Genomic DNA, 24,977 nt, shown 5'->3' on the forward strand with positions numbered 1-24,977 from the left:
GAGTCGAACTTTCCAGATCAGTGAGTTAGCCGGATTGATTAGTGATGAAATAGAGATAAAGGAGATAGAGACAAAGAAACTACCACCACCCAGGTTCAGTGTTTTCTTACTAATGCACTGCTTAATGAGTACTTTCTATAACCATGTACATATTTACTTTTACAGAAATGGAATCACATGGCACATTTTTTTATAAGTGCCTTTTTTCTTTTAGGAATATTTATAACAGTCTTTCTATTTCTTCTTTTCTTCTACAGCATCATTTTTAGTGACTGTATATGACATCTATTGTTTAGTCCATCTTCTATGAAAATTTTGGTTGTTTTCAACTTTTGAAATATCCTAAGCTGCTGTAAGCATCCTCGAAGCTAAATATATACATCCTTACTTTTATAAACTATAAAGTTGTTGGTATGGAACAATTTAGTTGAACAGAATTTATACTCCAGTGATTTTGGTACAAGTTGCCAAAATGCCTTCTGTATAGGTTATACTAATTAAAATTCCCACTGGTGGTGTTTTGGAAAGTGCTTGGTTCTCTACGTCTTTGCTTATTTGATAGGCCAAAAAATTAAAATCATATCATATATTTTGCTTATTTATATATATACCCATTCAATACTATATATTAAAAATGCATTCTCACTTTAAAAAAATAATTGCTTTTTCATACACTTTGTCTTTATTTTCTATTGAAATTTTGTAAAATCTCATTTATTATATGTAGGATGGTAATACTATGCTGTAAACATTTTTCCAAGCTCTTTGTGTGCCTTTTAGCTGTATGTGTGATGTGTATATAATTTTTTTATACAGAAATATTATATCTATGAATCTTTTAAATTTGTGGTTTCTTGTTTATTCATATATATAAAAAAACTTCAATCTCTAATCATTATAATTACGTTTTTTATATTTACATTTTTAATTTATCTAGAATTTGTTTTGATGCACAGTGTGGGGTAAGAATCCAACCTTCCAGTTTTTAAAATGTCTTCTGCGTAACCTAACACTTTGATGAGTGGCTTATCTTCTCCCTACTGATATGTATGTGGTAGCTTGCTTTATTATATACAAAATTATACATGCCAACCTCCAGGGGCATGAAGGAAATGGGATGAGGTAGGAGGAGGACTTGGGCTGTGGTGCAGTCACAACAAAGGCCTGAGCCAATCCCACGGGAGCTCTGGAGCCAGGATGGCCCTGTAGAGTTGTCCTATCTAGAGACAAGGGCCCCTGCCTTTATATTCCTCCCTCTTGACTAGTCAGACATTGGATGCAGTTGCCCTTGGGTGGAGTGTGTGACCTTTAATGAATTTACAGTCTTCAGCAGAGGTAGTTCCTACAGTGCCACTTGGCTGGGAGCAGACAGCCACTAGCCCTGCCCACTGCTGGGAATGAGTGCCTCAGCCCTGAAGGAAGGTCTGGTGGCATGCCGCTATCTCCATCCCAGTTCCTTTGATCTGTCTACTATTCTTGTGCCACTATCACATATTATTATAAGTAATACATTTCACTATTTTAATTCCCTTCAGTTATGTCCTTTTTGTTATCTTTCCATATATCACTTGTAGATAACCACTAGCTGAGTATTATTTATGAATTAATTTGAGGGAGAATTCACATCTTGAATATGAGATCTATTCAAGAAGACACAGTAACTTTGTTTTTGTTGAAATCTTCTCTGACCTTTCAAGTTTTATAGCTTTTGAAAACTAAGTCTTGTGTGTGTTTTGTTTTATTTCTCTCCCCGAGGAGTGAACAGTTGAGGACTGACCCGTAAAGAGTCTGTGTAGGGGCTCAGTTTATTAGACTTAAAGGGAGCCAAGTGCATGGTACAGGAAATGAAAATTAGATAATTGTCATAATGTATCCAAAATATTCTAGTATTGATACTGTTGATGATCTTTTCTTATGATGTCTCTGTTTTTTAAAAAACAGGTAATCTTAGCCAGCTGGTACCGGGTTTATATCAAAACAATGGACTTGATTGGTATTCAAACCAAGACATGTTGGACCGTTACCAGAGGTGAAGGACTCAGTCCTATTGAAAGCTGTGAAGGCAAGTTCTTTCTATGATGTTGCCCAGTTATCTGTTACAGCATAATAAACTTGCTGCAAACTTAGTGGTATAAACAACCATTTTATTATACCTTTGGATTCTGTAAGCCAGATATTTGGGCAGGGTCTACCAGGGTTGCTTTGTTTCTGTGAAGTCAGAAGCCTCGGCTAGACTCACATGGCTAGGGAGACTGGAATTAACTGGAGCTGCTTCACTTACATTCTGGCTCCTGGGCTGGCTTGCCTGCAAGGCTGGGTTCTGCTGGGACTGTTACTTGGGACACCTGCATGTGCCCTTTCCTTGCAACTTAGGGTTTTGTATAGGATAGTATCTCAGCATAGTCAGGCTTTTCATGGGCTTCAAGTTAAACATGGCATGGTTTCCTCTAGCCTTAGAAGTCACAGTATGGCTTCCTCAGTAGTCTGTTGAAGCAGTCACAAGGCCAGCCAGACACAAAAGCAGGAGGAGCATAGATGCCATACTTGAGGAGTGTCTGTGATTTTGCGGCCCTGTTTTAAAACTACCACCACTACTACCCTCTTCTCATCTTCGTTCTGTTGTAGTATCATATGTTCTTATGGGAACCAGGGAAACCATGTACTGTATCTGTGCCAATTCAAAAATAAACACATCTTAATATAAATTGCCAGACATATAAAGTAAATTATAGTTAGAGCATACGCTTTTTTTTTTTCAAAGGATTGGGAGATCCTGCTTGCTTTTATGTTGCTGTGATTTTTATTTTAAATGGACTAATGATGGCATTATTCTTCATATATGGCACATATTTGAGGTAAGTCTACTCATTGAGAATTTTTTAGCATATGTTTATAATATATTTTAGAATGATAAAAATATTAGAGATAATGATTGGCTTACAGTTCAGTTTTATAACACTGTTATTTCTAGTATAACTACTTGTAGATAAAAAATTATTTCCCATTTGAATGATTTCACCATCGGCATAGCCAGCCAAACTTAAAGGCTTAAAAAGAGCCTTGGGGGATATTTGATAGATTTTAAATATTCATAGGTTTTGAGCATAAGTGCTATATATTGTTTACATAAAATATAAAGGAAAGGACCATTCATTATCAAGTGGTGTTGATATCAATGACTCTATTTTGCTTATGGTAAAATAGGAAATATATTCTATACAGATACTTAATATTCTATCTGATTTTACAGTTGAGAATATTCCTAAAATTAAATGATTGACAAATTCTGTAAAGGTTTTCATATTTCTTTTTCTTTTTTTGGACAGTTTGTTACATAGTGTACTTGCTTGAATACCTTGAGAGCATCTTTAGAATTTTGTTTTACTGCTTATTGATTCTTTGTAGTGCAGAGTATGAGCCTAGTATATGACTTTCAATTTGGGTTAATGAGCTTGAGTCTGCTGTTATTCCACTATCTTCTTTGCTTTGGAAATGTGGCATTTTCAGTTTAGTGCCTTAAAGATCTATTGCATTCCTAGTTCAATGTTTGAGTATAAAGCAGTTACTTGATAAATATTTGTCATAATGAGATTACTAGATCAATTTAAAATATATTTACATATAGATTTAAGATGCTTTGATGCTAATATGTCTGTCTTAGCTCTTAATTCTTTTAATTGTGTGACTGGGGGAGACTGAAATGAAAAATTCACATTTAAAAGATAATGTAAAAAATTCTGTTTCTGAAACAAGACATGCAGAAATAACTAAAAGTCTATGGTAATCAAAAGAGGAGGCTGACTTGAGGGGAAAGCAAGGCCAGTGTGCCTAGTATCATGATGAGCTGAAGATGAGAGACTTGAGGAGAGATCTATTCATTTTGCTAAGTACTGCCCTGCTATCTTACAGAAAACTTTACTGCATTTGGGAGATATGTTTTTAAGTAAGAGAAGTCAAAATATGTACCATGGCATTATTACTAAATCATTAAACTATATTTATGAGTTGATTGAAAGAATTTCTAAGCATTTATTAAAATAAGCATTCATTATCATTTTCCCGTAATGCTTGTTATAGCCTTTGTTTCAAAGGTGGAAGATACGATGTGTGCTGTGCAAAGTACAAGGTTCTGCTTTTGGTTGAGGGATTCTAGATGTTTTGGCCCTGACCTGAGATTTCTGTCTTCAGCCCAGCAGTCCCCTGATGGCAGTTTCCTCCCTTCATGGAAGATTCATGTTCATTTGTAAAGTATATACCAAGTCGTTTCTTTTTGAGACTGCCTGTTTCAGTGCTGAGAGTGTGGCCGTGAGGTGAGACGGGAGATGGAGGCAGTGGTGGGTGCATATAAATGGAAGATAAGACAGCAAGGATAAAATGCTCATAATCCTGGGCAGGAGACAGTTGTTCTGTCTGGAGGGGTCGCTTTATCTCTGCCGTGGAGCATCAGAGCACTTTGGACAGGTGGAGGAGAAAAGAATCCAGGGAGAGGCAAAGGTGGAAAACCTGGGATATGGAATGATGTAACAAAGTGGATCAGCTTTACTGGGATGCAGATTATTGAAGGGGCTTTGTAGAAGATTGAGATTGGGAAAATGGGTTAGGCTGGTTGATGTGTGACTTGAATGCCAAGCTGGTTTGAAACCCATTCTAAAGGAAACCAGAAATTTGACCAATGGACAGGATTCAAGCTGAGCTATGAGCTCACGCAACCTTTCACTTTTCTACCTGTCCCCAAAGTTAGCCAATGACTACTTCAACATATCATCTGTCAAACTGCAGGGCATGACCTAGTAGGGGATTTTTAAATAAATTTAGTATGTCAGGCCCAGCAATTTTTTTTTACTTGAAAAAAAAAAGAATACCAACGTAAATAGTAGAATGTACCACATTTTATAAGGTGTTCCTTAGAGAAATTTCTGTTTGTTGTTTATTGTATGTATGTATATACACATGCATGTGCTGAGTTGAAGGGTAAAGTCTCCTCTCTTATTGTAGTTCTAGTTAAAAAAAAAAAATCTGTAACAGTGCTGAGGGTAGCAGGAGAGAGTAACTTTACCTTAGGAGCATTTGGGTCTTTCTACATAACTGTCTCTGGTTCGTCTCCTAGCACCAAGGGTGGCCGCTGTTTCAGCTTCTTTACATCACTGCCTTGTGTCCCAGCCCGCCCCTTTAGTGTTGCCCGACTCTCTTACCAGTTGTGGTCTGCCCTCTGGAGCTGTGCTTAGATATGAAGACTGAAGTAGTGGCACACGTTTTCATTTTTTTAGCTCTCCCTTTGCTCTGTTCAAGGACTTTTTTAAAACTCTGATAATCTCTTTAGCCCTGTGCAGACACATCCTGAACTCAGGGTTCTTCCCAGCCCCACCCAGCCCCAAATGAGCATCCAGTTCTTGTGCTTTAGGAGCCACTTATACTCTAGGACGCCAACTAGTGCCCTGTGCACTGAGGGCAGGCATGTAAATTCTGCTCCAGTAATGATCCTGGTTTATATAATGTTAAATATAGTTTTCTATCAGTTTTTTTTTTCATTGCATTTCAAAATGTTCTTGACAGAAGTATTTTTAGAGGTCTCAAATTACTAGGTTAGTTGGTATTTTTCCTTGATGGTTAGTTTAGGCACTCTTCTAACTTCATAAAATAGGATAAAGCTGCAGACTTCTTAATGTGTAGGTTGAAGAGTAAGAGGAGGAATCTATAATCTTTCTATAAATTGTGTTACACATTGGGAAATAAAAGTTGAGATTTGTCTAGCAGATTAGAAATTAACAGGCACAATGAGTATGACATTTTAAATCCAGAAGTGTATTTTGTTTTCGAATAATACAGAGGTAAATTTTCTGAAGTCAGATAAGCCAATCTTTTTCACAAGAAATGGAAGTAGAAATGAAAACAGGAAACATAGACAAATGGTGAAAGGAGGCTTGGCTGCCAAGCTCTAACTTGAGATGAAGTAAGATACTTTTATAATCTGTTCATGATGTACTTCTTTTTCTGTAATTCTTAGTTGTTTAGTATTTCTTTAAAATACCTTATTTTCTAAAATGTTACTTGTTTTCTGAAATCTGTGTTGTTAATTCATAGTTACAGGTATTTATTTCATAAGATGACCTGACATTTCTCAGCCACAGAATAAGAGTTTCTGGAGGCCAGTTTCCTAAGACCTTGTTGGGTGAAGTCTTAGTCAGCAGGGAGACGGGAACATAGTGTTAGCAGGCCATTAGGAAAATCTCCATTGCTTCTTTTGGAGGGAAATTAATATATTTGTAGGAAATGGAACTCTCTTATTGATAAATGCCAAAAGCTTTTCTTATTGTATCCAAAGGGGAGATATCAAACAAATAATATTTTAGCATTATTCTGGTGTTTGGGGCTTTCTCTTACAAGGCCATTGTGCATTGTTGAGCAAGACTAGATTGGATGGTATATATAGCTATTAATTATTTACCCTTAGGCAGTGATGTGCTGGTAAATGTTTAACAGCCAGCTCTCTGGAAAAAAATATACACATACATAAAATTTGTTATAAATTTTATTGGTATAAAAGATGTGTACAAGTAATAACAGAGCTTCTAAACAGGTCTTTTCTTTCTTTTTGGAAATACTATATCAGAAATACTTTGATTAGCTCAAATAAAAGAGGGAGTGTAGTACTGGGATTCAAAGGTCTCATGGAATGAAGTATTTAAGCTTCATGAAAACTGAAACTGAGACTATGAAACCCCTTTTAACCTAGGAAGCCTATCCTTTCCATGTCATCTCTCTCACTCACTCCCTGTACACCTGCTCCATTTGTTTCCTGCTTCTATTATTTCTCTGATAGAGGCATGTATGTGAGAGAGAGAGTTTGTGTGTGTGTCTATCCCAGAAGTATGTGTAGTTCACCAGTTAGTTGGTTTTAGTCATTTCTCCTGGCTTTGGAATTCAAAGGCAGTCAAAACAAACCTTTTGAGAGTGCATTTTTCCATTAGTGGAAAATTAATTTAGGACGTAATTAGTCCTGAAAGAGGGATGTCCATTGGAAGACATGTTTTTGTTTTGAGGCTGTTTATGTTAAGAGTTCATAACTTGCTACCAGTTATTCTTTATTTGTTGCTCATAACTTGCAACCAGTTATTCTTTATTTGTTGGTGTCCTTCAGTTTGTCTTTTTTACTTCCTTCCCATCTGCCAAGGAGTATGTGCATCTCCTGTCCTCCCCTCACAAAGGACAAAGTTGAATCAAGACTTTTTCACCGGACAGCCCGTTGGGTTATCCTTGTCATCCCCTAGTCTAGTCTTTACAGCTCTTACACCTTCCTCCACCGTGTTCTAGTCTCACCAGTGGTGAGGCTGTGGTCCCATCCACCTCTACCACCATGCTTCTCTTACAGTGATTATCTGGAGGCCAGGCCAACCCATTGTTGTGTTTGTTTATTTTTAATCTTAGGATGGTAAAATGATGCACAAAAACACTTTGAGTTTGCACAGAGAAGTGCTGCGGCCAAACTGCGGGGCCTCTGTCTCTATCTTCTTGTGCTTCATTTTCTCTTGAGTGTTTCCCACTAATCATGACTGCCACCGTCTTTAGAGTTCCTACACCCCTTATTAAAACTGTAACTGAAGGATGGACAAAAATTCCTTTCCCACATTTCCTGGGACAAGGGAAATAGACTTAGAATTGTTAAAACACTTAAGTTTGAGTATGATTTTTAGATCTTGTAATAGAATCCTTGACCTCTCTCCCATTTGACATCCTATCCAAGGGTACCCAGAAAATATCCCTTTTTGGTTTTTAAGCTTTTCAGAATTTAGTTCCATTCTAGATTAAGCATCATCTGAGCAGATGTTTTGGAGAAATCACTGAGCAGTGAGGGGGTTGATGACTCATCATGGGATGAGCTCAGCTCCCTCTGAGTGCCTGCTTGTCCTGCCAGGCCCCTCCCGCCACTGCTATCTCCCTGTCTTTGGTTGGAGTGCTCTGTGGAGTCTTACAAGAAACAGCTATATGAAATTCCTTACTGTATGTTTTCTGCATCTCTGTGATTTGAGTACCTTATCTACTATATAACCCATTATCCTCACTGAAAGAACTTTTTTTGTGTGTGAAATGTGCCCTACCTGTAGAATTGTATAAAATCTTTATGATCATTTTTAAAGAATGGTAAAATGCTCACCTGCGTACCCATCACTCAGATTGAGAAGCAAGTCATAAGCTTTCATTCACTTAAAATTCTTCCATTCCTTTCCCTTCTCCCAAGCCTCACAGGAAATATTATCCTAGATTTTGGGCTAATTATTTCCTTGCCTTTTTTTTAATAACTTTAGCACCTGTGTATGTATCCTTAAATATGGTGTATTGTTTGGTTTTGAAAAACTGAGTATCAAACACAAACCAGCTGTGTAAGGAAAGGGCAGTATTTCCATTATTAGATGAAAGTTCCCAGAAGAAGATAGCTGAACAGGGTCTCTGGGTCGTGGGACTGCTAGGAGCTCACCTGAGCTAGAAAACACAAAACTGAGATGCCAGGTATTGGAGTGGCTAATTAAAGCAATGAGCCAAAAGTGAATGAGTTAAGCCTTTTATTACAATGTTGGTATAAACAAGAGACTAAACTGGAGGAAATACTGACTGTCCTGTCCATGTCCCCCCAGGCACAGTGCACTGGTTGAGTCAGGTGGGTCAGTACAGACAGGGGGGTCATCTCATTGTTGAGGAAGCCCTGCACAAAAGGCTCTGGCAAGTTTGTGGACCCTGACAGGGGAGGAGGAAGGGAGAGGGGAAAGGGCTGGGAGTGGGTAAGTACCTGGTACTGATTCAGAGTAGGCAAAGTGTCTTCAAGGTGCCTCCTGCCCCGTCCCCCCACAAGGAGCCCTTGTCAGAGGCACCTGAAGAGGACCTCTGCCTGAAGATAAAGAAACCTAGGACTGAAGGTGCTGGGCCTAGGAATGCAAAGATGTGAAAGGTGTGACTGGCCAGGATCCTGTGTCCTCAGAAACCAAGATACACTGTCTGTGGGAGTGGGCAGCTGTCCTCATGAAGACTGTCAGGTGAACCTTTGTAACTGTCTGTGATCAGGCCTGAAAAATCACATACGGGTTCTTAACCAGGAGCCCGATTCCATAGGCTGTGAGTGAGCAAGGTCAGGAGCTAGTCCTGGGATAAATGTAGGACTAATTTGGTAAGGGCATCTGGATGAAATGTAGGGTGGGCCTGGTCCTGAATTCCCAGCAGAAATGTCAGTGGAAGAGCTGTCCTGTTTGTAAATTCACCGCTGTGTACCCTGGATCCCAGGAGCACACCAAAGCACAACAACTTCTTTAGCTAATACTAGCAGTAAGGCATGTGGGAGCCAGGACAAAATACAGACAAGAATCTGGTCCAGGCTCACCTGGGCATTATCCTCAAGTTAAATAAAATATGAGGATCTTGGTATGAGTCAGTATGTTGTTCTGGAATGACTGCTTTCTATAGTTTGGTGTACAACTGTTGTTTTGGCATTTTCCTTTGCCACCCGATGGGATTTCCTTCATTGGTCTCTTATATTAGCTCTCTTCTTCCTGTATCCTGGTGTATATTCTCACTTTGGTACGTCCTTCAATAGTTTCTGAGAGTGGGTAAATGGAAGATAAGTTTTTGACACCTTGATATTTCATTGATAGGCTGAGTATTGAACTCTAGAATTTTGAAGGCATCAATCACACTGTTGTCTTGCTTTAGGGGCTGCTATTCAGGCATTCCTAAATTATTTGGATTTCTAAGCCTTTGTATATGACTTAATTTTCCTTTTCTGTCTCCAGAAGATTATAGAATCTTCTCTTTGTCTCCATTATTCTGAAGTTTCACAACAATGTATCTTGAAGTAGATCTGTTCTCATTTGTTATCTTGGACATATCATGGGTTGTCACAGTCTTGCAACTATACCCTTTGTTTCTGGGAAATTTTCTTAGATTATTTCTTTGCTTATTTCATTCCTTCTGCTTTTTCTTTCAGAACTTCTATTATTTGACTGTTAAATTTCCTATTTCTTTAATTTTCATATCTTTTCTACTTTTAATATCTTTGTTCTAAATTCTAGAAGATTTCATCAAATTTACTTTCCCAGCCCTTCTACTGAGTTTTTCATTTCTGTTACCTACTTATAATTTTCAAGGATTTTAATTTTACTTTGAATGCTCCTTTTTTTTTTTAAAAAAGAAAGTATTTCATTTATATTTTTCATAGATTCAATATCTATCTTTCTGAGTATATTGATTGTCTTCCTCCCTGAATAATCTTAGCATTTCTAATTCCCTATTTTTTGGTATTCACCTTCTGTGTTAGAAGATTTCCTTAGATGTCTGGCTATCCTAAGCTGTCATGATTAAGACTGGAGGATGAAAAAGCTGTATGGAAGCTCTAAATGGTGGGTGTAATTTGTTAACACTGAGTTTTTCACATATTCGAATAAATGATGTGGGAAGAACTTAGAGTAGCTGCCAGTTCTTTGGTTTGTCTGTAGATATAGAAGAAAGTATGATGTAACAGAAGCCTCTCAGGGTTGTAACAGGGAGGTGAAGTTTTTTATCAGGTTAACTGAAATGGAAGCTTATAGAAGAATTTTAAAGAGGTGATTGGAAAGGAGGGAGAAGACTGTAACATTTAGGAAGCACTGCCTTCTATGCAAGAATAGGATAAGGTAATATTTGCAAGGCACCTACAAGAATGCCTGCTTTCAGAAAATATTTTTTACTTGAATGAAATGAATAAAGTATTGAAAAAACTTAGCTCATGATTACCATATATGAAAGGCTCAATAATAATTGTTATCTGTCACATAAGCTTTATTGGCATTTTCCAATTTAGGAAATATTTTTCCAGTGGACTCATCTGAAGCTTTTCCTCTGCAGATTCCAGCCTTTAATTAAGACTATTGTTTACTGAAGAAGTACATATGCAGCACTTTCAGAGGTAACTAAAGAGGAATGTCAGTGATTCTTTCTAGGATTCAGACTTGGGCAATAAACAGTGTGATTATCATTTGCTGAGATAGTGACATAAAAAGGGGAAGGTTTTGGAGAAAAGATGCCAATATTTTCAACCAATAACTTTCATCTGTACATACTGTAAAGAAATACTTATCTTTTAAATATTCATATACAACTGTTAGATCAAATGATTAAAGATGAGCTAGCAGCCAAGTTAATAGAACATTCCAAAAAAATAACTTGGAGCTAGAAAAGTTGGAGCTGGTACAATCCACAGCCTATTTAAGACATGTTTTTCACCAAAAATCCAGGCTGCATAAATGATAAATGCTTATTATTTTTTTTTTCCTAAGAGTTCTCACCACAAGGAGAAATGTTTTTTATTCTTTTTTTGCTTTTTCATTTTATTGAATCTATAGGAGGTAATGGATGTTAACTGAACTTACTGTGGTTGTCATTTCACGACCCATGCGTATCAGACCATTATGCCACCCACCTAAAACTCAGTGATATATGTCAATTACATCTTGATAAAATGTGGGGGAGAAAAGACGTCCTCAAGTAATTGCCTATTTTCTGTCAGCAGGTAGTTTGGTCTTTTTTTTTTGAGAGGGCATGTCTCATATTTATTGATCAAATGGTTGTTAACAACAATAAAATTCTGTATAGGTGACTCAATGCACAATCATTAATCAGCTTATTTTTTTAATGAAGTAAGAACAACAAAAAGGTCAAATAAAACAATAGAAGCAAAATTGGCATGAAGAATAAAAATCTCAACTTTTCCTTAAAAGTAGCGGTATTGCAGAGGAGAATAGATTTGATATAAAAAGCTAGTCTGTTCCTCCACAGAGTTTCCTGAAGAGAACACCGAGTCAATTCATAGATAACTTGGGTTGGATCATGAGAACATAGTAGGAAAACTGGTTACATGAACCGTGACTATTCACTTCAGGACAGAAAGAGGGACTTTTAATCAAAATTAAAAGGGAAGTGTGACACACAGACTAATCTTCTAGGCTCTCAGGGCTTCTGGAACATGCCTAGAAATAAAGTGTTAAAATATATTTTTTTCTGGTATCTAAGAAGCCACTATGAACCTGCAATGACCAAACAAGATAATAGAAAAGAACAGAAAATCAGTAGATGAAGCATTGTACTCTGACTGGTTGATTCTTCATGTGGAAGAAAAGGCATTTTCTGATGACTAGCCATGTCTGCAAAAGACCAGCCAGGCTTTTCTCACAAGAGCTGAGAAGCAGTGGAGAACAGCATGGAGACAGAGAAAGGTAAATATTCAGAAAAGGAGGAAGAAATCAGGGATAGATCAGAGTGGCCACAGTGAGACTGCGCAGCAGACATTAAATGTAGAGAAATTCGTAAAATAGATCACTTTCAAAAAGGTACCTCAGTGCAGTAGAGGGAATGGCAGAGAGGGGCAGGGAATACTGCATCCGGCCACAGTGGGTAAGAAGCTAGGTTTGTGAGGAGGACAGGTGTGAATCATGGGAAATGAGCTGGAGTGTCGGGAGGTAACATCTGTGAGGAGGTAAGTGAGAGAAATGAGCCCAGTGGAGCAGGAGGGTCCAGGAATAGTGTCTGAAGTTGGCAGTAGAGGCGACTACTCGCCTTTCCTCTTGCCTTCAGCCGTATAGGAGCATGACCGAGTGATGGGGGAAGTGTTCAGAAGACAGTGAGGTTTTCGGGTAGGAGGAGAGGGAAGCATCTGGGTAGAGGTTGATGATGCTGGTGAGGGACGTTGTTCAGCATGAAATGGAGCTTCTGGAGCACACAGTAAAAGGTCTGGATGGGGAGCCAAGCTGTGTGGTTATGGGATCCCTGCAGAGGGTCCACTGAACACATGGTGTGTTGATGAGCAGGAGCCTCCATCTGGGCTAGTGACCAACGGTAGCAATGATGTGAGGTGTGATGTGTTTGATGGAAAGTTTCCCAAAAAAAAGAAAAAATGCATGCCAGCAGTCTTTTTGGTTGAATTGTTTTTATGTTTCCTCAGGTAACTTTTCACTCTCTGCCCTGGGCAAGACTCCTCATTAGGCATTATGGCAGCTACAGTGATGAAGTGGGAAGTTCACAGTCTAGCAAATAAAATATTCTGTTTCTTGGCCCAGGAAACAGTTAAATTAAAGGCATTAATTTGTTATTTGTAACAGACTGGGAGGCCTAAGCTGAGCTCTGTGCTCAGCCTCCCTGATTCTCATTCTCTATCTTCACTCTTATTTTCTGTCTCTTCCTTAATGCTCTAAAGTGTCCCTGCCCACCCCTGAATTTAGGGGCAGTTGCTGAGCTCTCAGCTCAAACTACCTGCTGGGCATTTCTTATCCAGCTGGCAGGGTGCCTAAGCCTTGTATCTCGAACTTAAGACTGGAATTCTCTTAATTCAGTCATTTCCAAATTCACTCATTTTCTCTTTCTTAAGCATTTATACAAAAAAAAAAAAAACACATTCTAAGAGTTATTTATACCATTTTGATTAACTATGATTACATTTTTTTTTCTCTTTGAATATTGAACTTTGCATGTTTGTTTCATCATTCTTTGGTAAATAGAAGTTAAAACCTTAGTGATTAACAATCTTACCAAAATGTGATGATTGACTTGAATCCATGTCACTAAAGGATGTAGGAAAGAAAATAATTATATTATTAAACAACAGAACAGAACTGAAAAGTACTTTTTAAGTTCCTTTGCATTCTTACCCCCTCATTTTATATCTAAGGAAATCAAGGCTCAAAAGGTTAATGAAAGATATATATGAGTAAATGTGGTAAATTCAGAAAGCTTAGAATGTTTTAAAATTTGCACAATAGGAGCTTTCATATTTTCTGACAGTTGGTGGTAATACTGTAGAAGAAAGTTACAAAATTTCTTTTTTTAACCACTAGGAAATGCTAAAATATCAGCTGTAATGGGGAAAATAATCTGAAATATTCTGATGACAACATCCTTTCATTTTAGCAAAATACAATGACCTATGTGTAAGGATCAGAGGAGAGGGAGGTAAATGCTGGGGACACTACTTTAGATTAATTGGATGTCACATTGTTTCATAATGATTATAATTCAGAGTGCACCTTATAGATAAGCACATTTTATTCTCCCCTGCTAGCTATATAGGGATTAAAACTATGCCTGAAAAATCTGCCTCCCTGGTTAGTTAAGCAAAGCTGTCTATATTCATGGAAGATTCTGGGCCATAAGCTATTTATGGTAATTTGGTGAAAAGAGTATTGTCATACTCCTCCTGCCTTTAGGAAAACGTCCAGCCTCAGAGTCCCGCTGTCTCTAAGTCAACAGGGTGAGGGCGGAAGCCTTCTTGGGCAGACTGCAGCCTGGGATTTGGCCAGGAAATTGGATTTGTGATTTTTCTGCCCTCATTGTGTTTTTACACTCATCGCCATCCCTATCTTTACTCTGCCATTAAAAAGAACTAAAGTTATAAAATTTCCATTTTGACTTCTCTTTCTTCCAGGGCATTTTTAAAAGGGAATTTTACATTAAATCCCTAAAGTATTGTGGGGTTTTTTTATTGCTTGTTTGTAAAATTTTTATTTAAAAAAATAGAATTGAATAAATGAGGGAAACATGCTATCCAACTGAATGGGCAATGCACCACCATATAAATGGCATTTCTTACCAGATTATATGTAGGTTTAATGATGTTCTGATCAAGAGCCCAGTAGTTTTTTGGGGAGGGGCCACTGGTTAGAAGTATGAAAAAGAAAAGGTAGTTGGGGGTAAGGAACTTTCATTATCAAAATTATCATAATGCTCCAGTGATAAAAATACTGTGATATAAAAATAGAGAACTAAATCAAACTACTAGAATAGAACAGATTCTAGTATTATAAGAAATTAATATATGATAAAGGCTGGGTTTTATTTCATTGGGAAAAGGAATATTTCTTTGACAAATGGTATTAGCATAATTGGCAGCCTGTTTCAGAGTACAGAATTCAGGCTTTATACATACATTTCTATGGATGAAAGATTTAAGTGTAAAATACAATGATACTAGAAGAAATTTTAGAACACCATATCATTTTGAGGTAGGGAAGACCTTCACAGACAAGGCAGGAAATGTAGAAGAAATAAAGGAAAATCATGACATTTAACTATATAAAAATTAAAATTTATTCCTGGTAGAATACACATAAATCATATCAAAAGACTTGGCACACATATGACAGTCAAAACATTGACAACCCTAATCTTTAAATAGGAAAACAGACAATCCAATATAGACAGGAATGTGAACAGGTCCTTCACAGAAGAGAAAATGCATACTGTCAAAAAAAAAAACCCACTAAAATGATGGTCTGTACAAATAGGCAGGAAGTACAAATCAAAATAACAGTAACAAAAAAAGTCTCCACCTATCTGGTGAGCAAAATGTAAAAGGACCTGGACTTATCAGATGCTGTGTTAGGGAGAATCAGCCGTAATGCACTGTGGTGGGGATGTACTCGGTATGACATTTCAAATGTCTCATCACTTGCAATAAAGCCTGGGGTTGACTGTTAGCTGGTCTTTCGAAGAAGGCAAGCTGCACCTCTGAAGAGCCTTGACTTTGCTTCCTGGCCTGTTCTCCTTTGTAGCTCCTCTGTCTGCCCCTCTTATTTCTGTGATCCATCATTTCCATCACTTTTTGGCCAATAGGCTGTTGCTTTGCCTCTTTGTATTTTATCTGTGCCAGTCCAGGCTGATAACCAGTAGGGAAGAATCACACAATCCTACCAGTAGTGTCCCCATAAATTTGTGGGCTTCAGCTTGAGTTGATCCCTTAAGGATGGCTCTGCAGCCCTTCTGTTTTCCCTTGTTACCTCTCCTTAAATCCAAGTGGTATTTCAGATACTCCCTTCTTCCAGCCTTTAGCACTGCCTCCTCTTCTCTTGAGCAGCGAGTGGCCGGGCCCCTGACTCCATAGAGAAACACTGTAATCTACTTGCCACTAAACATGTAAACCTCACTCTCCTGTGCCAAGGCTGAATGGTCCCCTGTGCTGGGGACCCAGCTCTTCCTGGCTGATCTGGGGTAGGTGTGGAGGGCTTATGTGCTCTCACTGCATGGATTCTCCCTGCCCCATGTTGTACATCCCCAGGGCTAAGTGTAATGGCCTGGAATACCTATGTGCGTCTTTGTTACCTCCCAGGCCTCTCTGTGTTATACACATACTTGTTGGATGAATTGAAAGAAGAAAGACTTTTGGGTAAAACCATGAGAAAGCAGCATGAGCTAAAGAAAGTAAAGATGAGTAAAGATGAAAGATATTATGGATTAAACCTAAAACAGCCATACTTTGCCTTCCCCAGGTGCTTCTAACCAGAGTTGATGGAGAATGGGGGACTTATTTCTCTTTCACCTGAACAAATGAAGGTTTAGTTGTTAGGAGCTATTCCACTGTGAGTTCTTAGCTAGAGGTATACCCCTGATTGTCATGTTTCAGTATTTGTGTTCTACTTCACAAGTTTTTGAAAACAAATAAAGGTAAAACTTTTATTTGTGAATTAGTGTTCCCCAGGCATGTTCTACAGAAAAGTAACTTGGGGCTGAGGTTTGGTAAATACTGAATTAGTAATGTGCTGGTGTCATTCGTGAATTTCCAAGAGCAGGAGACAGTGGGATGTGTTCCCACTTTATGACCATAGAACCCTTTTCTGCACTTCCCCTCTCCCCGTTCCTGATTGGATATTTTGCATCCCAAGAAAAATAGTTGGAGAAATGATGAAGGACATAAATAAATATGTGGTACTTAAGAAGAAAAAGAAAGACTATGTTGCATGATGCTTAGTAACATGACAATTAAGAATTTTTTTATTCCCTGTCAGTTTGTGTTTTTTTCTATACATTTTAAAGATGAAAAAGTTATTTTTAAAAAGTGAAACTTGTTTTGATTAATGATACTCCAGAGGAAATAAGCTATTTTGTAAATAAGCATAGTAGAGTGCTAGTGTGGCTAAAACTTCTTGTAAAGTTTATCATGTTACATTATTTCAGGAAATTATTAGAATTGACCTGGATATCTGTTAATTTGAGTTGTGTTTTCTTGACCTCTTTTCCAGCGGCAGCCGGTTAGGAGGCCTGGTTACAGTGTTATGCTTCTTTTTTAATCACGGAGAGGTAGGTAGTCAACAAATATTTTCAAAATCTTTAGGGGATTGTACTTCTAGAAATACAGGTTTCTTTTGGTAGTCGGTCACATATTTTTTTAAATTTGAGATATTAGAAATACAAGAGTCTTCCTTAAATTCAATTTCTTTAAATTTATGGTAGCATTCTTTAAATATTTTATCTTACTTTGATTACAATTTTTAAACACTAGCATTTATTTTAACTTTTGTGACCATTATGTCTTTTATGTGATATATCTCAGTGATTTAAAGAAATAGCGGGTCTGGATCAATTCTCTATGTAATTTAAAACTGTGAATGTTCATGTTTTAGCTGTAAGAGAAGTAAGCTAGCTATAAATAGAATTAACTTCGTTGTGTGGGATAACTATATAGTTTTTATGTACAATTTATATTAAACTTCGACAAACTCTTAAATATCCTTTGCAGGTAACTATAATTTTGCATGTAACTATAAATTTGCATGTAACTAGAGGCTTTCTAAAGAGAACAACATGGAAAAGCACAGACTCTGGATCCAGGCTTCCTGTGTTCAAATCCTGGCTCTGCCATTTAGTGGCTGTGTGACCTGGACAAGTCATTTAATCTCACTTGTCTTCTTTTCCCCTTTGTGAATGGGTGTAGTGATGTTGCCTATCTCACGGGATTATTGGGGAGATTAAATGGGTTCTCATGTGTAAAGTGCCTAGAACAATGTTTGACATCTAATAACTGCTATGTGATTGTTAGTTTGCATTATTATTAATAATAACTTGGTTTAGATTAAATTCTAATATAAATTCAGGGTGCCAGTGAAATCCTTCTACTTAGTCATAGTTATGAATGAATTTCTAGTAAAATATCTCTGTCTAGTTTTCTTTCATGGTAAATTTTGTATGAGGGGAAGTAAAGAAAGGTCTGCTTGCTTTGTGTAAAGTAAATTAACCTTTTTATGCATGTCTGTAGTATTTGAATATGTACATGTTCAAAGCTCTAAGAGTAGTTTTTTTTTATTATCTAGAGTCAAGGTTTAATTTTTTAAAAAATTATTTAGCAGGTTACTAATGGATATTGAACTAACACATACTTAGTATTTAGAATCACAGAAATTTCAAGCTAGAAGAGCCTTATAGATTAGAGCACTTGACAAATGATTGCAATATAATATCAATTAATTGGTTTGGTCTGAGTTTTGAACAACAAAAAATTAGTAGCCTCTTCTTGGCTGGATGCTGCTTACTGCCATACTGTGGACCATAAAACATTTGGAACATATATTCTATGAGAATCACCTAAGAAGTAGGAAATAACCAGATAACAGTGGAAGAAAGGAACAATCACAGTAAGACGTTGGAAAAAGGGATTACTGAAAAATATGAAGCCAAGATGCAGTTTTAAAGACTATTGTCTGTTAAGCAGAAAGGTCTGCTGTGGTACTGTCAGTGTAAATTAGAAGTTATCAATTTCTGATCTTATGGTTTTTTTATAATTTTTATACTCATATACAATGAACATTGTTCCTTATAAAGTCTTTTAAATTTTAACAATGAAATTCAAACTATTCAGTTCATTTTTTCAGGTTGATAAGTTTTCTTTTTGATACATTTCAGTTTCTTGGTGTATTTAAACATGCTTAGATACCACTTTCTACGTAGGAAAAGGTAAACTAAATGTGATTAGAATTAGAATTGTAGTTCTACTGAAATAGGTAGATGATCGTATTTACATCTGTAACTGTGGCTTTACTGTAGAAAAGTGACCATTTTGAGTCAAGGCATACAGTAAAACTGAGCAGTTTGGGGTAAAATAATGGTGAGAACTCAAGTGACTAGAACCATTTTATTGTTATTTAATATTTATTCTTATTTTCAAAGTGTGGGATTTTCAGACCCCGTTTTGTCCAAGTTTAAGAAATGTTCCCTAAAGTATATTATTTTTATATGGGGGGAAGCATCTGCTCTGGTAGTACCTATGCATATATTTAGTGAAACTTCTCTGGAGTCTCACAATGTTTTAGTCACTGGAATTGCTGGTGGATTACTAATTGGTGCCCTTTCTCTGAAGAGTTATTTCAGTTGTGTGAGTGAGTGGTTTATATGCCAAAAATAGTGCCAATTGTCACTTGCCTTTAAGTTCCATTTCCATCATTTAGCTGGCTCTGTACTTGAGTCTAAGATGGTATATGAAGTACTTTTCAGATATTCTTTCTCTCAGATAGTTTTACAAGAAAACTTTTGCCTTAAAAGAACTGCAAGAAGTGTAGTATAAGGGGATTCATCAAATTCAAAACAGAAAGCCTTCAAATCTGAAATGTGAAAATGCAAGAAAGGCGCTGTTAATCACTCATAATAAAAGTCAGTAATATTGAGGTTATACATCTCATAGTAAAAATACTAGGCAGATATTTTTCACTTATCAAGCTTTTTAAAATTAGATGTTGATTCTGTCCCTTTTGAGGATTATTAAGATGAAAGCTAGCAATTTTGCTCTGACTTTAAAATCTTTCCTTATTATATAAGCTAAGATGTATGCACATACATTGATGCTGCAGATTTTTTAGCATGCTCTTTGAAAAGCTCTTAGATGAGTATATGAAAAATAAAATACAAGATTTTCCCCTGATTTTTGACTGTTAAAAATTCATTATATGTGAAATAAGTTTGTTTTGCTTTTTCATTATGAGATTTAAAAAAATTATTACCAGGCATGACTGGTGGTGTTTTATATGCAACATGTTCACAGATATGAACATATGAAGAGGAAAGTCCTTTACTTTTTTTTTGAAACCAAAGTAAGTAATTCAAAGTATATGAAAGGATTATTTTAGAGGCATAGTAATTAACTTTTTTTATTAAACATACTTCTGACCTATATTAGTTTCTTAAATACTTTTGAACTGAGCTGAGCTGAAAATATAAATATAAATATAAATATAAATGTGCATATTCCTAATTATTTATTGACAAGTCATTTATATGAGATTTGGAAAGGAATCTCAGAACATTTTGAAAACTGTCTCATTAATCCTTGTAATAGTTTTGTTTGGTAGATAAGTGATAATATCCCAATACACATAAAAATGGAAGCACTAGAAGGTTGAGTGTTTGGCTCAAGGTTGCTAAGCAGGAAGATGATTCTAAGTGTCCTGATTCAAAGTTCCTACAAACTTCCCTCATGCCTTTAACTCTTAGATAGGTGAGTAGGATTTCAAAGACAATACCACACTTCATCTTTTACAAATGAAAAGTACAACAATCTTTCCTTGCAACTTGTGGGATTTTTCTTTCCTTTTCCTTCTTTTCCTTGTCTATTTCTGTTCCTTTCTTTTACCCTTTCTTCCTCCCTCCCTCCCTTCTTCTCTTCCCTTTCCAGTGATTGTAAGGTTTTGGCTAGGACTTTTTTTCTGGGTCTTCTGTTTATTCAACTTAATTAGAAGAGCCTGCTGTATGCCAGGTACTTGGAGATGCTGCGGATGTGTCAGTAAAACAAAGACCTCTGTCCTTGGGGATCACCATGTGAAGGTGGGATGACTTTGCGCTTACGGTGAGAGTACCAGCTTATTTGGGGAGTAGCAAGGAGGCCATTGTGTGACAGGAGTAGAGAGAGGAAGGGATAAGGCCAGAGAGTTAATAATGGAAGGAGAGATGTGGAGGGAGCTGATTCTTTAGTCCTTGTTGGTCATTGTGAGGTTCATTTGGAACAGATGAAAAGGCCACTGGAAGGCTACATGCAGAAGAGTGACATGATTTAAATTATTTTTTACATTAATTTGAAAAATAGTATGAGTTAAAGATGCATTATTTATTGAGGCTATTGATTAGTGTGCTTGTGAAATTTATAGAAAACTTATTTAACTCCAAAAGTCTAAAAAAAGAGTGGGCTCATCTTAGTCAAGAATGAAACTATTGATGTAGATTTGAAAAGTAGCTTATAATGTAGTAGGAAACTAGCCTATAGCATCCTTCCTGACTTGGCCCCTACTGGGTCACACCACTCTCCAGGCTGTTTTCTTTGTTCCAGTCCTATTGTCCCTTCTCCTGTAGATCTTTAGGAAGGACCATCCCTTTTCCTTCCTCAGGGCCTCTGTCCATGTATTTCCTGTGCCCTGCATGCCTCCCTACCCCTTTGTCTCCTGACTTGTGCCTAGTTAACTCCTCATCATCCTCAACAGCTGGACACTGCAGCTGGATCTCTGTGGTGGTCCGCATTTCCTCCTGCAGACCTGGGCATCATTTCTCTTCTGTCTTAAGCACTGTATTTAGCATTGTGGTGAAGATCTGCTGCCAACAAATTCTCTTAGCTATTGCCTGCCTAATAATGTCCTTATTTTGCCTCTATTTTATGAAGTGTATTTTTGCTGGAAAAGAATTCTAGGTTGATTGCTTTATTTTTCAGCACTTTTTGATAAGAAGTCAGCTGTCATTCTTACTGTTGTTACCCTAAATGTGTCTTTTCTGTGGTGGTTTGAAGACTTTCTTTTTATATTTGATTTTTATTAGTTTGACGGCAACATAGATACGGTCTTCTTTGTATGAATCCTGCTTAAGGTTCACTGCACATCTTTGTTCCATGGATTAATTTTTTAACCAGTTTTGGAAAATTTTTAGCTAATATTTTCTTTTCAAATATTTTTTTAAATATTCTCTCATCTTCTTTGAAGATTCCAGTTGCATATATGTTCAACTTTTGATGTTGTCCCATTAGTTTTTGACACTGTCTTCCTCTTTGTTTCTTCATTTTTGTTATCTCTTCTTCTATTTGGATATTTTCTTTTGCCATGTCCCTGAATTTCCTGATACTTAATTCTGGTACACTCAGTCAGCTGTTAAGCCCCATTCAGTGAATTTTTCACTTTAGATGTTATGAATGTCAATTTTAGAATTTTAGTTTCTTTCTAGAGCTTCCTTTTCTTTGTTGAAAATTCCCATATGTTCACCCATTCTATCTTTTTCTATAAAATTTTAAACCTAATTATTATGGTTACTTTAAACTCCTTGTCTGCTAATTCCAACATACATGGAATCTGACTAAAATTTTCATATTGATTATGGGTCATATGTTTATGCTGTTTTACATGTCTCTTAGCTGTCTATTTTATGCAAGACATTCTGTATAAAAGAATGACACAGGCTGAGTTAGATCATTGTTTTTGTTCATTTCACCCCCAGAGAGGGAACATCTTTTCCTTTGTTCCCTGTAGGATGTAGGGGGTGAGCATGTAGGATATAGGGTGTAGTATGAAGGGGTAAGCATTTGGATCCCACCATGAGTCCTGCTCAGCTGAGCAGGGCTGTAGTTTTAATTTGTTTAATAACTAAATCTAAACTAAATCTCCAGTTTCTAATGAATTAAGGAGATCTCTGGTTTTTGGCTTACTCTTCAGCTTCCCAGATGCACAGCCCAGGTCATGTGTGATCTCTGATCCAGCATTTAAATTGGGGAGGGGTTAGTTTTCAGCTTTTTTTTATCAGTTTCAGTCCATCCCTGGATTCAGCTTCAGCAAGTTCCTGGAAGTTCAGCACTGTGTGAGATTGTGATCTCTCTCTCTGCTTTTTGGCTCTCCTCAACCAATCTTCACTCTGCCAAATTCATGTGTGTGTGTCCAGGTTTGCAGGGGAAAGTTGTCAGTCAACAAGTTTTATTTTTGTATTGTGGCTTTTCCAGTGTACGTTCTTAGAAGCCTATCTGTTTCCTACTGATCTCAGCAAAGACTCTCTGCTTATGGCAGCTCCTTATCTAAATTATTCCAGGTATGAAGGTAGATTTATATCTTCTTTGGGTTATATCTAGTTCTATCCTAAATTTTTTCTTAAAAAGGCAGTGCCAAAAAAGTGTGTGTTTGTTTACTGTTTTCTCCAACTTTTTATTTTAAAAAGTTTAAAATCTACATAAGAGATTCACCTTCATTCACCAATTCTAATATTTTGCCACATTTGCTTTTTTTCTCTTATACACAAACCTCCACACACAGACATTTTTTACTCCATTTAAACTAAATTGAAGACATATCATATATATATGTATATGTACACATATATGTATAGCAAAATCTACACACATACACACACACACATACATATACATGTATATGTCAAGGACATTCTTCTACATAATCACAATAGTATCATTCTCAAGAAATTCATCACAGATGATTGATTATACAGAATGTCTGAATGTAGTCCATATTCAAATTTCACTGTCATCCCGAAAAATTTCTTCATGCTTTCATGTTTTTTTTTTTTGGATCCATAATCTGTTTAAGGATCACATTTTATATTTTAGTATTCATTTTATCTATAACAATTCATCCAGAATAGTTTCTCTCACTTTTTCTTTTTCTTTTTCATGACATTGACGTTGTTTTCAGAGTCCAGGCTAATTTTTTTGTAGAAGGTTACAATCTGGATTTGTCTGATTGTTTCCTCATTAGTAGATTCAGATTAGACCCTTTTGTTAAGAAGGCCACATAGATGTATCCTTTTCTTTGCATTGCATCTGGAGGCATGAAGTCCAGTTTGAGTCATTACTGAATTTACTAACTTTGTTCATGTGGTTAAGGTGGTGTCCATAAGATTTCTCTATTATAAAAGATGTTTTATTTGCCTTTTAAATTAATAAGTGATTTGTAGATAATAAGGCACTGTGAATATCCTGTACCCCAATAGAATTTTAATAAATGATTGCAGTATCCATGATGATCCTGAATTTTAGTTATTACTTTGCCTACTGCAAATGGTAATTTGCTTATTCCATCATTTCTTCTACATCTATTAACTGATCTGTAAAGATAAATCTAGACTCTTTTAAGCCCTCAAATAGGCTGTCCTCTGTCCCCACCTAGTTATATCCCTCCCCATCCTCCAAAACAGGTAGCCTCTATTCTGACCTCTGTCACTGTTGATTAGTTTTTCCAGTTTTGGAGCTTCCTATAAGTGGAATCATATTTTCTTATGTCTGACTTCTTTCTCTCAACATATATGTGCAATATTTGTCTATATTGTTTTCCAAAGTGCTATTCCGGTTTTCACTCCCATTAGCGATTTATGAAAATTCCAGTTCTACATCCTTGTCCTGTTTGGTTTTGGCAGTCCTCTTAATTTTAGCTGTTCTCGTGAGTGAAGGAGTATCTCATGGTTTTAGTTAGCGTTTCCCTCATGAGTAGTGACATTAGACACCTTCTTCTGTTACTTATCTGCCTTCGGTATCCTCTTCCATGCAGTGCCTCTTAAGTCTTTGCCTGTTTAAAAATTGGGTGTTATTTCTCATGTTGATATATGGGAATTCTTTGTCAACTCTGAAGTTCTTTGTAAGATATATGTTCTGCAAATATCTTCTCAGGGTCTGTGACTTGCCTTTTTTTTCTTCCTTGAGCTTTTGATGAACAGAAGTTTTAATTTTGATGAAGTTCAATCTTTTCTTTTATGTTTAGTCCTTTTTGGGTCTTGATTAAAAAATCTTCATAGGTCATGAAGATTTCTTTTGTGTTTTCTCCCAGAAGCTTGAGTATTGTAGCTTTCACATTTTGTTCTATGATTCATCTTGAATTTTTTGTGTCTAGTTGAAGTAGGTTTAAGAACCCTCCCACCCAGTTTAAATATCCATCCAATTAACCTAGTATCATTTCTTGAAAAGACCATTCTTTCCCCACTGGATTGTAGTGGTGTTTTGTCATTAGTCAGGTGACTGTATATTTGTCGGTTGTTTTCTAGACCCTCAATTCTGTTTCATTTTGTTTGTTTATCTTTAAACCAGTATTATGCTATCTTAAATACTGTAGCTTTATTAGTTTGATATCTAGTAGTAAAAGTCTCCTTGTTTTCCAGTATTGCTTTAGCTATTCCAGACCCTTTGTATTTCCATGTAAATTTTATGATCAATTGCCACAGCTTTCCTCTCACCCCCAACC

At 36.6% G+C, this 24,977-nt stretch overlaps 1 protein-coding gene across 5 annotated transcripts in view; it reads left to right on the forward strand.

Moving 5' to 3' along the window:
* The window catches only part of DPY19L1 (dpy-19 like C-mannosyltransferase 1), a 91,378-nt gene that overhangs the window by 18,927 nt on the left and 47,474 nt on the right, over positions 1–24,977 (forward strand). For all 5 annotated transcript variants that reach the window (XM_073238609.1, XM_073238610.1, XM_073238612.1 and 2 more), the window contains 3 exons: positions 1,942–2,062; positions 2,762–2,855; positions 17,025–17,082. In XM_073238609.1, coding sequence (XP_073094710.1) covers positions 1,942–2,062; positions 2,762–2,855; positions 17,025–17,082 — 273 coding nt within the window. The remainder of the gene's footprint in view (positions 1–1,941; positions 2,063–2,761; positions 2,856–17,024; positions 17,083–24,977) is intronic.

This window comes from Manis javanica, chromosome 6 (assembly GCF_040802235.1).
Source record: "Manis javanica isolate MJ-LG chromosome 6, MJ_LKY, whole genome shotgun sequence".
In the NCBI taxonomy this organism is placed as follows: Eukaryota; Metazoa; Chordata; class Mammalia; order Pholidota; family Manidae; genus Manis; species Manis javanica.